At 38.0% G+C, this 16,966-nt stretch overlaps 1 protein-coding gene across 1 annotated transcript in view; it reads right to left on the bottom strand.

The window, feature by feature from the left end:
• cyfip1 (cytoplasmic FMR1 interacting protein 1) overlaps positions 1-16,338 on the bottom strand; it is a 30,280-nt gene extending 13,942 nt beyond the window's left edge. Inside the window, 18 exon segments of the mRNA XM_020918846.2 lie at positions 44-200; positions 287-440; positions 3,053-3,200; positions 3,908-4,074; positions 4,450-4,575; positions 5,468-5,590; positions 6,347-6,452; positions 6,454-6,462; positions 6,739-6,830; positions 7,655-7,759; positions 8,634-8,762; positions 9,182-9,278; positions 9,727-9,908; positions 10,007-10,108; positions 10,305-10,382; positions 11,042-11,131; positions 11,505-11,628; positions 16,107-16,338. Coding sequence (XP_020774505.2) covers positions 44-200; positions 287-440; positions 3,053-3,200; positions 3,908-4,074; positions 4,450-4,575; positions 5,468-5,590; positions 6,347-6,452; positions 6,454-6,462; positions 6,739-6,830; positions 7,655-7,759; positions 8,634-8,762; positions 9,182-9,278; positions 9,727-9,908; positions 10,007-10,108; positions 10,305-10,382; positions 11,042-11,131; positions 11,505-11,621 — 1,982 coding nt within the window. The 5' untranslated portion in view covers positions 11,622-11,628; positions 16,107-16,338.
• Positions 16,339-16,966: the final 628 nt, after the last annotated feature.

Below are 16,966 nucleotides of genomic sequence, written 5' to 3'. Positions count from 1 at the left end.
AAAGATGCTAAATAGTAAAATAGTAAGAATTTGTTCCACTAACTCCATCATAGAGGCCTCTTTGGTCTCTAGGATGTGGTCTGTGAGGATCCAGGGCATGGACATCTCGATGGGGAATTGGATCCTGCGTCCCATCGTCAGCTCCAGGAAAAACTCCCTGAACCACAGCTGGGACAGATCACAACACTGCTGGAGGGTCTCTACAAAAAGATACAGCAGTGTCATATTTATACAATAAAATACTATAGCTATTTAAGGATTTGAAGAGTTAATTTGATTTTTTTACCGCTAAAGTTGAGAAGGTGGGTGTAAAAGAAGGACTCGCGGTGAAACTTCTCAATGTCCAAAATGGTAGGTCCTTCTAAACTGCTGCGGAGAGTTTTCTTAGAGCCACTTTTGTCAGCAATCAACGACTCCAGCATTGTACGAACCATGTAGAGCTGAAAAATATAGCGAGAGGCAAAAATATACATTAGTGACTTGCTATTTGTTGAAATGGTATGGTAAGTTACAAATAAAACAAGTTCAGCAGAGTTTCGGACCAAATCAATGTTAGACTTGTGAACAGAACAAAGCAGGTCTAAACAAGGACTAAGTCTGAAGATTGCACACCAGGACTAAACCAGAATTAAACCAGAACTAAACTGAAACCATAGTGGATAGATAATTAAGGGAGTAAAACTATTGTATATTACACGCAGTAATACTATGCTGCCAAAAATATATGAGCAAAATTTGAAAGCTAATTCCATTGTATTTTTTCAATGACAGACTTCCCAAAAACAAGTGTGCCATCTTACTTTCCATTTTTATCCATATTCGTATTCTAACTCCTGTAGTTACATTGGCTTCTGCACTAACCTGATCCATAGTGGTCTATGGTCATATAATGAGAATATAATGTGAAGGAAGAGATATGAATTGTAAGTGCAGTACTATTCAGAGCTTCCACATATTGATTTAAAACTAGCACCACAAGGTCGCGCGGCTATGACCCTGCTGTAGATGAGAGCTATAAAAAGTGAATGAGAATGAATACAGATCAGGCTGGTGACATTTTGAAGCCCCAACATCATATTTTTTTATCTGTGAATAACTCTACTGGATTTTAGGTTTGAAATTCCTTTTACGTATATCATTTTTAATTGGACCGCACTTATTAGACTTTATTTAGAAGTAGTAGTTGATGTAGCCTGTAGTACTAGTATTACAGAAGTCATAAATTGTTAGCAGTTTGTTTCTTTTATCAGTGAAGTGCAATAATAAATGCATGAATATATGACTATATTAAGACTTAATGTCTAATGCTATGGCTAGTCACAGTCTTCAGAGAATGCATGTGATGTAAAACCATGGCCAAACCAAAATCTCCTCACATTTTGTTCATCGGCTGCAATGACCCAATACGATCAAACCTAAATATAGATCTAGATGAGGAGCGATGATATAAAAGGTGAATGAGCATGAATACAGATCGCCCTGGTGACCACGTATTAGCCCTTGTGTCCCTTTATTATTATCCCCACATTCAGAGACGGCGCAACTTTGACATGACGAGATGACGGAGACGTAATCTCAGGGGCATATGATAGATTATGTGGACTGACAGGTGCAGTGAGGCAGGTACAGACAGTTTTTTTTTCCTCTTTATGGTAAATCCTGGGCAGTACAATGTAAAATGGAGATTCTAAAAAATCTAAAACTCCTTAATGATTGTTTTGCAACATCTTGATTTTAATTACATGCACAGTATTTCTTTATTTCTATTAAAGGTTGTATGGAGGATTTTTTTTGTTTCAAATTGTCAATGATAGCATTATAGAGATGCAGTAGCCTTGTAATTTTGATGACCAAAAAAAAGAGAATAAAAATTCATCAACTCTGGATGTGGTGGGGCCAGCTAAACATTTGCCAATAGATAACGACACTGCCTCGTTATCTCTTAGCTGATAGGCTGTCAATCAAACTCCCTACATTTCTAGCGTAACTGACTTGCCTGCGCGCTGCCATTACGTGGTTTACGTACGCCTGTCACGCAGTCCACAGACACACAGACGCTGTTTACTCCACCAACGCAACAGTTCTTAGCGGCTTTTTTTACCTATATCTTCCTCGCAGTTAGAACAAAGTTTGTTGCAATGGCAGACAAGAATCTAGGAGCAGTTAGCCCCAAAAGAAAGTCAGTTTTTGAGGTTGCTGAAAGAAGAAGACAAGGGGAAAAGCATCAAAGCCAAACTAAAGCGACTGAAGCAGACGCAGGGTCTAAAGACTGACGCATTGGTCGCCAAATTACTTCTGGACAGGTAACTTCTAATTATTATGAAAATGTACTTTATTTCCAAGAGATAGACAAACGTTTTTCAAGACACGAATGCGATATCCTATGTCTGAAAACGTAATTTTCAATGCAAAGAAAGAGTCTGCTTGCAGCTGCGTGTTGTAGTAGTTAGCTTCATTCGCACTGAATCTCCGCGCACCCCTCTCTGCACCCCTTACTGCTCCTCTCCCCGCTCCCCGTTCCTCTCTTCTCCCTGCTCCTCACTTCTACTCCGCTCACGGAATCTCCGCGCACCGCTCCCCTCTCCTCTCTCCTCTCCCCGCTCCGCTCTTCCCGCTGCTCCTCACTTCTTTTCCGCGCACAAAATGTCCATGCACCCCCTCCCCCCGCTCCTCACTTCTCTGCCTTGCCTAACCAACACTGTAGTTAGTTGTTTACAAGTCATGTGCAGCGATGAGTACTTGTTTTCTAGAAACAAACCTGTTTCTGGCGTAAGGAGGAGGCGTTTCTACGTAGGGAGCTGTAGGGGAGGGGGGGTGGTTTCACGCATGCGCAACATTTGAAAAAGGACAAACAGTCGCTGGATTTCTCGTTCCTTGGAAAATCCTCTATACAACCTTTAAGAGACAACTTTGGTAACTGAATTGCTCTTCGGCGAGATCAATAGCTCTATCTAATTTCTCTTGCGTCTTAAATATTTATGATTTCTAGTTAAACTGATCATTCCTAATACCGCTACAATAACAGTGACAGGGTAGACTGTAGAGTAGACACCTGTGTGCTGGAGGGCCCAACAGCTCGCCGAGGGACCTTGATATCAAAGCCCCCTTTTGGGTCTTTCTCTCCTCTGAGGGCTGGGTCGTTATGGGGCTCACGGCCTGTCTCCCAGTCACACACGGTCTTCCTGATGGCCTGGAGGACGCTATGAAAAGAGACAGATTTTATATAGCACATATTATGGTCAATATTTGGATTAGGATTAGCACCCAATGATGTCAAATGACTAATATCCACATACACAAACACATTGCTTGCATTAATCTGTTGCAAGGGAACCTCTCCAAAATGAGAGTGACCCAAATTGCCAAATGGCCTGTATTGTATAAAATAATTGTCTGACAAGATTTAAGTGAACATTTGTATATCAAAATCAAATAGAAGGTTTTGACTGAGTTTGATTGAATTGAGTTTTTATCTGTACACAGTCAATATCTTGCTTGGTTACACATAGATTTTCCATCTTCTTTGTTCCTTTCTGTTTTGGGGCTGAAAGTCGGCTTCAAACAGAACTTATGAAATAGTTCAGTGATTTTCCATTAAAGAAGACGACCATGAAAATGACTATGTGGAAGCTTTTCAGACATCAATGAATTATGTATGAGACGTCTATACTGACTGAATAAGTGTCTGTGATATTTCTAAGGTAACCTCACATAGTGCTATGGTTTTATCTAACCATATATTTTTGTTAATGTTACAGAGAAGACACCGAGAAGCTGAAAATATGAAAATCTGAACCTTATCTTACCCTAAACTCTCTTTGTATCTTAATCTGTCCATTTTAAACAATAGACCCTTAAGACATTCCAGATAATTTCACATGAGCACACTGTATTGAACCACTGATACCTCTGTATGACGTTCTTCTTCTTCTTAATGGCCTGGCGCAGTGGGTCTCTCAGAGTGATTTGGGCGAAGTCCTGAAGCACTGAGTAAATGGTGTGACGAATGGCGTGATTAAATACACTCTCCATTCGTCCCATCAGCACCTGCAGCCCTTTTATCATTGCCATCACCTGGAAACGGACACCATTTTAGCACGGATTATAGTCCAGGTTAGGGAAAGATATGGACGATATAACTGACTAGATAATTCTGAGGATTTCATATAACCCTGATTCTTTTTAGTGGCATAATAAAATATTGAAATACTGAAAAAATATTGAGAAATTAATTCATGTCATGGATTTAATCATTATCTGCAAATGCAATTATCATTATCATAAGATTAGATAGTCCTTTCAATGAATACCTTAACTGATTTAGTTACTGATCTTTATTGTGTTTTTTTTTAAATATATAACCTTATTGTAGGCCTGGTTTAGTTTCTGTTTAAAATGTAACAACCTTGTGAATTAGTGAATATAAAGCATAGAAAAGGCCAAACTTACTTCCACAAGTGCAAACTTCTCCTCACTGCTGTAGTTATATCTTGTGGCTCTCTCATATTCCTCTGCATTGTCCGGACACTCTTTGTTGGAGTATTTGTCAGTGGGGTGAACCAGCTTCCAAGAATACTGCAACACACAAGTTATGAATTGTATTACAGTCATTTACAGGCATTTTGTGGCCATACCGGCATGTCAAAACCTGATCTCGTCAGATCTCTGAAGCTAAGCAGGGCCAGACCTGGGTAGTGCTTAGATGGGAGACCACTGGGAATTCTAGGTGCCAAAGTGGGGCACCAGTGTCAAAAACTGTAGTTTTGTCCTTAGGCAAGACACTTCACCCACATTGCATAGTAAGAAAGTGGTGTGTGTGTGAGTGATGGTGGTGGTCAGAGATGGGCAGCCTCGCTTCCGTTAGTCTGCCCCTGGGCAGTTGCTACAGTAGTAGCTTACCACCACTGAATGTTGAGTGAATGAATAATGAACTGTAAAGCGCTTTGAGTATCTTGAACGATGCTATATAAATGCAATGATTAATTAATACAATACATTAACTTAGTGAAATATCAACACATGCCCAGATGAATATACCTAGGAAAATCTGGGCCTTTAAATGTTGGATATTTTCATGTGGATTTCATGAAAAAGGCTACATTTTATAATCACAAATTTTACTGTGGCAGTGAAGTGAAGCATGTCTCCAAAATTAGAAGGACCTTTTGTTATGATCAACCTCTAAACCACTGTGTACAGCAAGCATACAGTATTTTCTATTCTTCCATTGTTGGTATTGAGAGAAGATATTTTACTAGGCTATGTCACTGTTTGTGACTGTCATTTATGTTGGGAAGACAAAGGCAATTTCAAGTCCTCATAGCAAAGGCATTAAAAGAAGTACTGAAGAGGAAAATAAATGCAAAGTTTAACAGATTTTGACAACTGCCACAAATCAAAGCTATGAGATACAATTTTATGATTGATTTATATTTTCACTTAAGCTACGAAATGTCTTGTTTCTTACCACTTCCATGACATGGGCACTCCACTGGGAAAGCAGCTGCATACCCTGCAGAGCCAAATCGAACAGCTTCCTGTACTCAGAGTCTGTCTTCTGGGACTCCTGTCGACCTGACCCCGTCACAACCTACAGAATAAAAGATTTGAAAAGAAATGAACTAATCTAAAAATTACCAATTAAAAAACACGCTGTACATGAGAGAAACAACAATTTACTTAAAAATTACAAAATCATACAACAAGAATTATGGTTTGTTTCTGAAGGCACACAAAGTCTACAATTTTTCACACCTGCTAAATAATTTTCCATAGTACAGTAAAAGGTCTACAGACTTAAACATGCAATACTCAGGGAACACAGCAGGAAAGCGCTTCAATCATAAAGCATAAAGGAAAACTGCTATGAGGTATTCAGTGCCATAAATGACTGTTGAGTAGCACACTGTATGTAGTATCTTTTTTATTTATTTTTTGCACTTGTTATCTCTGTGAAATACTTTAGCCCTCCAACAGTTCAGGTTTGAAATTACCATCTGAAAGGCACAGATATGTGACCCTAGAAAATCCACTGGGGCAAGACATCTGCTGCAAATCCTGTTACATCACTGCCGGGAATTCAAATATCCCTCACATATGAGAGACTGCATCAGGACAGCACTGCACAAGCTCAGTTCAAAAGATTAACTAATAAATAAACAAAATGTTTTATTAAATATTTAAAATAAATATTTACAATTGAAAATAAGAGCTTACTGTTGACATGTTTCATTTTAGAATCTGGATATATAATGATGAAAACAATGGACTGCAATTACAATGTTCTCAAAGACAGAGATGAGACAGCACAGTAATAAGTGGTGTGTCTGTGGAGTCTAGATTTTACCTCACTGTTGCTATAGCGAGCAAGCTCTGAGATAAAGCGCATGTGATCGTCACGTATCTGAATCATCTGCTCACATATGTTGTACTGAGGGCTGCTGGAGTTTGATGCAAGTCCACCTGCGGAGGAGAAGACAGTCAACTAAACGAACATAGGAAATGAATTGGACAATAATATCAGTATTAAGAGGCCACAATCACCAAATGGGATCTTGAATGTTATCTTGTTGGGCTATGCAATTCATGGGTTTTTAGTCTTAGTTAAACTTTCTGTTCCTCAATTACTAACTATAAAGTTCAGTTGACCACACCAAAAAACATTTCTCTTTGGCTGATAATAGTTTTGAGAGTCTGTATATTCTGCAATGAGAACTACAATGAGAATTTTCTTCAGACCTTGATTTGTTCTCTTCAAAGTGAGCACTTGTCTTGATGTATCGAGACAACTCAATCTGCATGTCTCCAAAAAGGGGGACCACCTGGAGTTGCTGTGAAGATGAGCATAACAGAAATTAATTTGTGAATGGCTTCCAGGCATCTATGGCAATTTCATGAAGCCTACTGCATAAAATTGAAGAGGAAAAATATTTCTTAAAGTCTCAAAGTCTTAAGTTGGAATATAGAGTGTATGTAACAAGAATAACAAGTGACACTTTATTATTACTATTACCTAATCGCCTGCCTAATCACCCTGTAGTTGCTTTGACTTGTCCATCAATTTAATCAATTCATACATGTCTTGCTTCCAAATTGCCACACAATGCCTACAGGGAGCATGGCTGCATAATTTATTACAAGTAGGTTGTTGTATCCAGTATTTCCCTCTTGTGTTTCATTGTCTTACATCCCCTCAGTCCTCTAGACATCAGTCTTCTGCATTATATTCATTTGTATTTGAATGTATTATAGGCACAATATTTTTACTTTACTTGTGATTTTCCTTGGAAGTGCATTTGCAAGTATTTGTCAGCTTTCACTGTAGTCAGTATAAAGTCTTTTCTGTTCTAGAGAATGGGTAAACGGGTAATCATATGATGCTATTGTGGGTCAAAGAGCAAAATGTACTATGCGCTGTAACAGGAGGATAAGGCTACATGTTAAATTTATTATGTACAATTTAACATTCACAATATCTTTCTTTTAATCTATACTGATAAAATTAATTCACTTCAACAATACTCACTGACGAGTGACTGTATATAGTATGGATTGCACAATGAAGGGGAGAGATTCATACACCCAAATAACATTATTTCAGATAAATACCAGTTTGTTTATTTATTTGTGGATTATTCACTTCCAAACCACTTACCTTAAAAAACTTGTCAATCTTAGTCAGATTTATTCTCTTTTTCGCATCCAGTTTGTAGATGTTGCTGCTGTTGCCATCCATAAGGTACAAACCAAAGCCCATTACCTGGAGAAGAGGTATAATGTTATACTTTCGAACGCCCCCACACTAAAGAGGCCCTGAAACAATTTTGTGTTCCTGGAACGATTTTGACATTCATCAGAAATAAACAGAGATGCTGTACATTATCATTTATATACTAAGAACAAGGCTCAAATTAGTATCAGACAAGTATTTATCACAAAATCTGGATGTCAAAATAGGCTCAACTCAAGCTGCCATCTGTAATTAGACTGGCTGACTCAGCCATGTTGTATTTCTCACACATCATCACTAGAAGTTATCCATGATACTGCAGTCTGATATGTCCTGACAGAAGAAGACCAGAGAGCACAGGTGAGAATGACCAAAGATGAGGCCTCGTTCTGAATATGTCAAATTGCCTCTGAAGCTCCTATCACCATAAGCCCAAACCAGATGTGCATCACCATCTGCCATGATAAGGATTGTCCAAATATTGCGCCGAGTTTAAAAGGAGTTAGGAATAGAAGCCTACACGCTTCCTGACATAGCTCCTTTAGCATAGAAACCTCCTGGTTAACTTGTGATTGTGATGATAGTCTTTTGAACTGACTAATTTAGCTTTTACAAAGCTAAATAAAATCTGAATCTTTTTGTAACAATAGATAGCAGACATATTTGGTAAGTATAATAATGTAATAATATCAAGCATTGGCTGCATCAGGAGACACAGACTTATTATCAGCTGTACATTTTGGCCCTCGTGTCATTTGTGCAGTGGATATGTATGTTCTGTAACAGTAAGGCTTTTATTTTATTTTTCCATTTTATATTTAACATAATAAGATGGTGTTTTAATGAACTGAGCATAGACATGTAAAAAAACAGAGGTGTTCTTTTTAGGTCAGGTTGCACTCACTTTCAGTAACATGTGCTTCTCTCCTGGAGTCAGGTACATCTTGTTCTCATAGTAATCGACACACAGATTCACGATGTCCGCCAGCAGCTCTTCGTATCCATTAATGACTTCCAGCTGCTGCTGTAAGGACTGAGAGATGCCAAGGAGAAAGAAGAAAATAAATAAAATCTTGATTTTTATCATGTACTACAGTATTTAATTTTCTTATCTTGTCCAATATTCTACATACTCCTAAACAAAAAATGCACATTTAGTGTTCTAAAACATAACATAAGTTGGTCTCTTTTAAAAAATAAGCACAAAGGCAAAACAGTAATACCAATAAAAGTGCTATTTTAACCAAAGCTAATGCTTGCATCATTTGTATCTAGTGGCCATCATTTGTATGTCTCCATGTCAACAGTTGCCATGTGTTATAACAGATGACTTCCTGTTTGCCCGATTTATTTTAGAAAGCAGACGTAAGCTCCCGCTACTGCATCACACTTTAATCCTTACCCACAAAATTTCACCCTAAAGTACAAATATGAATCAAGTGCTGCACAAACCTGGGTAATTTTGTTGTGATTCGCCAAAAACATGGACAGGTTTTGGGACTCTTGGATTGAGGAAGGTTCCGACATTTTTCTGAGAAACTGTGCCGCTCTATACAGAAGAAATTTCAATAATTAATTAAAAAACACAACCATTTAATCATTATTAAAGAGAAATGTGAAAATGTGTTCTCTTCAAGTTACTTTAGATCATTTAGACCTGGACACAAAGAGCGAGCTTGAAGTAAAGAGCCAATAAGAAAGAACAAGCATACACATAATAGAAATGTGGTGCTGTCATGGATGTGAACACAGAAAATAGCTCCATTTCTATAGTCTATTGATTTCCACTGCACACTTCTTTGTTATACTTGGTGTCATAAATCTAAAGATAATGAGCATATAATACTACACTCAGAACTCCGTAACAGTGGAAAAAAAATGTTCTTGCAAAAGCAAATGTGTATCATTTCCACCCCTAAATTGTTCAGTCCTACTCAAGGCTGATCATAAGAAATATATAAAACAACATTGGCGCCCTCTAGTGCCAATTGTAGTACCTTTTGTAGGCAGAGTGGTCGTTCTTGACACTGCACTTCATGTTTTTGAGTTCGTCCAAAACTGCAAACATATTGATGAACTTTCCCAGAGTGAGGAGGTATGCCTCTGACACAAAGTCCTTCCGCCGCTCTGCGTGACACAGGCGCCGCACCTCTCCACAAAAACGGTCAATTGCAGTGCGCTAAGATGAACAATAAAGAATACATGTTAAAAAGGTCCAAAATGAAAATAAATAATGTTGATATTTCTTCACTCTTTATTATTTTTTTTGTGCATTACTTGGAAGTACATGAAGTTCATGAGCTTGGTGACTTCAGGTTCAAGAACCTCAACAGTCTTCTCATATATCTCCACTCTGTTTGGCTGTTCATTGCATTTTACCTATGGAAGTATAAAATATCACAAGATTGTAAAATTGTGAAAATCTTGTGTTCAACCATTGTCTGCTGCTTAATCTCCACGTAACTGTGGACAGAGTGAAGCATGACAACAGCATGAAAGCACACAATTTCAACACGGAAAGCTTGAACCCACAACTTCTCAAAATCATTCCACATGTTAATATAGGAAATGTTACCTGTGGTATTGCTCGTGAGCAGCTTCTCCAGGTGTACAGCATGACGGCATACTCCTGACCCTCCTCCAACATCTCGTTCTAATTCAAGAAAGGAAATTTATGACTGAAACATTGTAAGGCACCATTTGTTCCATTCATCAGTGGGTGGTAAGAAGACTTTCAGCCAGCCAGGTCTCAATACAAAGTGCTTTTTGATACTGTTCCTGTGTAATTCTGTTTCAGTGATTAAACACAAAGGGCCCAGTTTGCATGTTAGATTCAGTCCATAGAATTCATTTGTGTCCAGTGGGAGCCCCTCTCAGTGTCTAACAGCCTCACAATAACAAATACAGTATCGCCAGTTCAGGCCTCTTCAAGGGGCTCTACGTTCTTTTTACATCTATTCACTTAAACATTTATTTAAATTTAGAAATATATTTTCCATTGTATTTTAGTGTTTTATTATGATATTTTATGTCTGTTGAAATGTTCACTGTACATTTCAACCTTCTTGCATCCATTTATTTTTTGTTGTTTTTTTGACACCCACTTCACAATGCATTATTCATTCACTATACTTCACGCCTGTAGGCACATTTGCCCTTGGACTGAATAACACGGACATCGCTGCTAAATGAAAAATAGCCTTTGGGCTAATTCTAGGAAATGTATAAAAATGTTCATGAATGTTAATCTTCCTTGTTAAATAAAATGGTTTAAAAAGTAATAATAAATGACATGTGAATGGGAGACTGTACCATGCTGGAGTGGACTGTGGCCTGCTCAATGTACCGGGCAATTCCAGTGACAAAGGCATTTCTGTCTTCGAAGTTAGTGTTGAAGTTTGGCTGTGAACAGAGAATCATCTTGGAATCAGACAAAGTATACAGGCAGACAAATGTAAACTTTATTATTTCTGCTGAAGTGCCTGGTTGCCAAGAAACGCAATTGAGGTTATGCATATTAATTAAAACATATAAAGTCGCCAAATTTGGAACAGGGAAATGCCAGTACCTTATGAACTGCAATAAATAATAACATCCAAGAGCCAAGAAGTCAATCATAAATACTACACAAAGTAAATGACAATGCTTCAAGTCAAGAAGGTTGGGCCAAAACATTAGAAAATAACAAACAAAACTGGATAAAATGTAAATAAAATGTAATATCTTGGTAAGCCAGAATGAAGCATGTTTTTGGGAGATGGAGGCAGTAGCAAACCTGGTACATGAGGGACGCAGGCAGGGGCTCGATGCAGGGCTGCTGGTCAGGGAGGGGCAGCTCCTCCAGCAGGTCCACGTTAGACAGAGCATCCTCCAGAGTCACTGCGGTCGTCATATTGAGGCTGAGGAGAGACAATGTGCATTCATTTAAACTGCTATCAAAAAGAAAGCACATTTAATAGAAAGTAACAAGTCAAACCAAACTTAAATGTACAGACTGGTTTTGTCTTCCACAGAATTCTTGCACACTTTTTTATTGCCTTAAGTGATCTGAGAGTTCACACTTCACTGTGAGTGGGTGAGAAAAAGTAGCTGCATTTCACAATAAGAGTGTAATGACCTTTCCATACTGATTGATCGTCCAAGGGTCACAAAGTAATTTGATCATTTCATCACTTTCATCAATTTCACCACTTTCATAAATGCCTTAATTTTTTTTTATTAATGTTATCAATTTTATCGATTTTATCAATTATATAAATTTTAGTTCAATGCTTTCACACACAAACTGCATTACTTAATAAATAATTAGCATTTGTGATGTAGCAAATGTCAAGAAATGTGAATCTGGACAGAACTCACTAACTGACTTGGACATATTTTGAGCATGTACTGACTGGTAGAGAATATCTACCATGTAAAATACAGGACCCTTTAGGAAGCACACAACCAAGCATACAATGTTAACAATGATAATGCTCACTGGAAAAGTTAGAACATAATTGCTGTAAATCTTTCCACGAATTTTAAGACAATTTTGCTCTGCTGCTACTTTTGACTTTTGAACGATCAGATATTCCACTGCAATTAAAATGGAGTACATGATAATAATAATGACTCTTTCAAAGCAGGCAACACAAACACACTGGAGTAAAAGCAGCTCAGAGCAAAGATAATAAAAATAGAACAATGTAATCTATATTTTGACTAAACATTTTTAAGAAGTGACTTCTACAAGGGTACAACATAAAATGGGTAACAGAAATGGCTTCAATCACAACTGTTGATTCTGCCTAATAATATAAAAACAAGACTTGTGTAGTAATTATTCTATATTTAATTACTGCATGTAGGGAATCCCTATTACAGGAACAGAACATGATATCTTTAGATTATGTCTTTAGAGGAAAAGATAGGGGAAATGAAGCTTTAATGATTCTCAACTTGTGGGTCTAAATGTCACACAGTGCTTCAATTTAATCAACTTTAAATATGGTTTGAAGGGGCTGTTTTCATGTAATTTTTAACAACATTCTTAAAGCTCAGTCGAATCTGATGCTTGATTTCCAAACCACAATGATATATAAAACCTCCTTATACAAACATAGAGAAAATAGACAGTGAGCGACATAATTTCTGGTGACAGACACAAAACATTAGTGATTTCTTTAACGTCATCATGTGGTCTTATACTAACTTTTGTACAGATCAAGGAAAGTAAAGTTGTCTTATTCACTGTTTCAAAATTACATTTAGTATTTATTATTAAGTTTTACAATCCTACAAAATATTTACAGTAGTTCTGCTGTAATTGTTAACAGCACATCAGTTTTAACATTTTAGTTACAATTCAAACATTAAACATTTGAATTTTGGTTTGAAAATTTCTTTCAAGTGCACCTAACCTATTTGGCAATATTAGCCCCAACTTTCTATCTGAACTTTGATGCATTTCTAAAAAATTCCCTCTACTACCTTGTCTGACACCTGATGCTTGTTTCGCAGTAAAAATGAATTAAACACAAAATCTTGTTAATAGCAATTTGACATCTTTCACCTCTATGTAGCTATCACCATCTTCCATCAAAATAACATTTGTGATGTAAAAATAAGCGGTCTGTTGTGAAATCTGTTTGCTGAAAGAAAAAGGAAGTCACCCGAGGCAAGACACTTAAAAGTTTCAGATAACTATCATCAATTTTAATTTGACATTTCGTTCACATCGCAAGTAACGCGTCGGTGAGCAAATAAAAACAGGCACCAAAAGAGGGAAGTTTGATGTGATACAACTGTAGTACTAAGGTATTACTCCTCCTACAACTTTGAATTTAACACTCAAGAAAGAGAAAGAAAGTGGTTTTGAATGGGTGCTTTAGCCATGAAAGTCTGACAAGTGTAATGGGAACAAAGTGGACATTATGAGGCGTCAAACAAAAGGGTCTCACTCTGTAGAGCTTTTGTTAAGTTTCTTTTATGAAGATGAAAACAGGAACCCTATGGCTAAAGCTCAGTGCTCATTTCCCTCTTAAGGCATTGCTTCGTCTGCAGTCGTCTGACCCGATAGAGTCGTACAGGAGACTAATTGGGGAAGCACTTTAATCTTAATTCAGAATGTCGGCTGCTCGGCGCTACATTGGCACAGCATGTGTTTGTTAAGGTTATAAGAAGATTAGCAATAAGGTAGCCAGGGTGTGCCAAGACAAATGCCATCACATGATAACACCGCAACATCTAGTTCTAAAGTTGAATAAATATCATATAGACCAAGAAGTGGAGAACTGTATGACTATGGAAAACTATAGATTTAACATTACACAAAGGGTTAAAAATAAGAATGACATGCATTTCAGAGCATGTAGGAGGCAAAATCACAAGGCTGGCAGATTTGAATAACTGGACATTACCGGAATAATTGCATATGACGACCTCTGCCAATGCACAAGACTCACAAATATAAAAATCCAGAGCCCAGACATGAATTCGAAGATGTTAAAAGAGATGTTAAACTTCTCTATGCAATGGGCCACAAATCCTGCACATGCCACAATGGCTGAGTCATTTTATACATCATTTATTCTTTGAGTAAATTAGTAAAGGGCCTATACTACACTATTTTCTGATCTATGTTATAATGTTGTTTCCTCAACAAAAAAACATACCTCCTGGAGTTGTGTTTTGTTTCATGTTCACATATTTAAACACATAAAACCTACAAAATTCAGCTGAGTTCTTCTCTCAAACAGAAAACACTCTGTTCCACCTTGTGATGTCATGTAGTAATACAAAAAGTGCTCCACTGTGTTTTTAAACTCCACAGAGATTTCAGCCCTGGAATTGCCAATCTCTACTGAAGTAAAGGTAAAAGGAGCTGTTAACTTGAAAACTAGCACTACGTGACATCACAAGGTGGAACAGAGCATTTTGAGCTGTGAAGATGTAGACAGGATTACTCAATTACTCAAGCATGTGTGAATGAAACAAAACACAACTCTATGTTTTTCATGAGGTAACAACATTATAAAATGTCTTAAAACATATAAATTCTCAAATTGTTTAAAGTTCATTATAAAGCCCCTGAGTCTTAGCAGCAGCACACATCAAAACTTTAAAATTGAAGTAAAAGCACGTTCTATGCCATGTTATTTCACACCTACATGCACAAAACTTAACAAGTGCATATGCACCAACCATCTTTGCGTCAATCTTTGCTCTTTGATTTCCTGAAACTGTTAATGAGGCAGTAGGCAAGGTGTGAAATTACACTTACAATAAAATACTTACAACATGACAAATGTAGGCCGGTATTTATTCTTTACAGTAAGATTTTTCTCACATTTTTTATAACAACCTGCTCATATCTGCTTGAAATCAGACAGTAGAAGGTCAATTCTACTGTATCTAAACAAACCCACTGCTTAGTTTCAGTGGTTTACCCTCTTTCTAAATCAAGCATGTCATTCATCCAGTATTCTTCAAAGGAGAGAGAAACCGCAACAAAACTACAGAACTGAGCATGCCATTATTTACATGACAAAACAAACAATACAACACCATTTTAGTAAGGTAAGGTAAGGTAATTGCTTATGTCTTCCTCTTAATATAGTTGGGGTCAACTTTCCAGCTTCCTGTCTAAACCTTTCAGGAACCTACTAGAACCTGATTACACAGGCACGCAGATAGACAATCTACTGTCCTATTTATCATTTTAATTTTAAATATGGTCTTCTTAGACTTTAGGCTCATATCGGGAATTTATTTTTTCTATGAAATGTCATTACAGCCCATGCAAAGGAACAGGGTATGGGGTGTAGTCAATTTTATAAACATAACTTAAAACCACAAAAGACTTCTGATTGAGGACACAGAAAAAGAAATACAGCAGATTTGAGATTTTTTGCTAAATTAAATTGCTTTTAGTTCAATATATGATACAAAATTAAGCTCAAGTTTAGTTCAGGGCTGCATAATGTAGTTGACAGTTGCACTGCAATCACACCTGGTCAACACCTGGTCAAAATAAACCCCAATTCCACGCGATATTAATGAAAATATGAAGGTTTTGAGTAAGATATAGGTGATACTCGGATGAAATGGCTGTGTTGTGTCTTCTTGGTGTGACTTGTGGCCGGGGCATGGCTGTTGCTCCACGGCCTGAGATTAGTCACCGCTCAGGCCTGCGTGCGCGAGCCTGGAAAAGGCTTTGCAGCTCGCGGCTCCATTCTAGCTAATTATCTTCTTTTACCTTTGAACATAGACTCAATGTAATAACTCCAGTCTATATGTGGTCGTGTTAAGAAGTGTGCAGCCGCATCAACTTTGTTTTGGTCTTTGTCCTGAGTTGTTAGCTTGGGATACAGTTGAAAGTAACTGAATCTCTTACCCGGAGTTGTGGTTGCTTCGCTGGGAAAAAGTTGAGCGATAGTAGCCGGAGTTACAGCGCCATGAAGCCGGGTTGTTGATCACACTACACGGCAAGCAAAAAAAAAAGTCCTTCAATTAGGACTTTTTTGTACTTTTAGTCGTCGGCCAAAGGAATCTCCTCTTCTCCTCGGTTGGTGTTATTATCATGGGCGGGGGAGAAGAGCCGAGCAGGGAGTTCCTGTCCCTCAAACAGGGAAACGCGACAGGAAACTCGGTCGAGCTGCTGTACCGCGGGCCGCCGCTAGGCCTCTGGAGCAGCGGGATCAAGGTGAGAAAGGAATGTGCCCCGGAACCCAACCTGCCCCCGGGTCACAGGGGGCTTAGAGGTGAAGCCCTTTAGACTTTTATTACTGAATACAAAAGATAATAACTCGAGGGATTTCCATAATAGCCTACAACTACTTTTCCAGCTTCAAAGCAAAACATCTAATTGGGTTATTCAGTTAATTTTACCATGAATTTTAACATGATTTCGCCCAATGCAATTGCATGTGAAGTAAGTTTTTATTTATATAGCGCTTTTCATAAACCATATGTCACAGACACTTTACAGAGCATTATTCATTTACTCCATACTCGGTGATGGTAAGCTACTACTGTAGCCACAGCTGCCCTGGGGCAGACTGATGGAAGTGAGGCTGACAATCTGCACCACCGGCCTCTCCCACCACCACCACCCTCACTCAAACACACACCACTTTCATACAAGGCAATGTGTGTGAAGTGTCTTGCCTAAGGACACAACAACCGTTTTTGTGACTGGCGTCCCACTGTGGCACCTGATATTTCCAGTGGTCTCCCATCCAAGTACTAACCAGG

This window comes from Boleophthalmus pectinirostris, unplaced genomic scaffold (genome assembly GCF_026225935.1).
Source record: "Boleophthalmus pectinirostris isolate CB_2022bp ecotype Guang Dong unplaced genomic scaffold, ASM2622593v1 HiC_scaffold_7, whole genome shotgun sequence".
NCBI classification, from domain to species: domain Eukaryota; kingdom Metazoa; phylum Chordata; class Actinopteri; order Gobiiformes; family Gobiidae; genus Boleophthalmus; species Boleophthalmus pectinirostris.
Note: the sequence above shows the minus strand (reverse complement) of the source record. Positions and strands in the feature narration are given on the sequence as shown.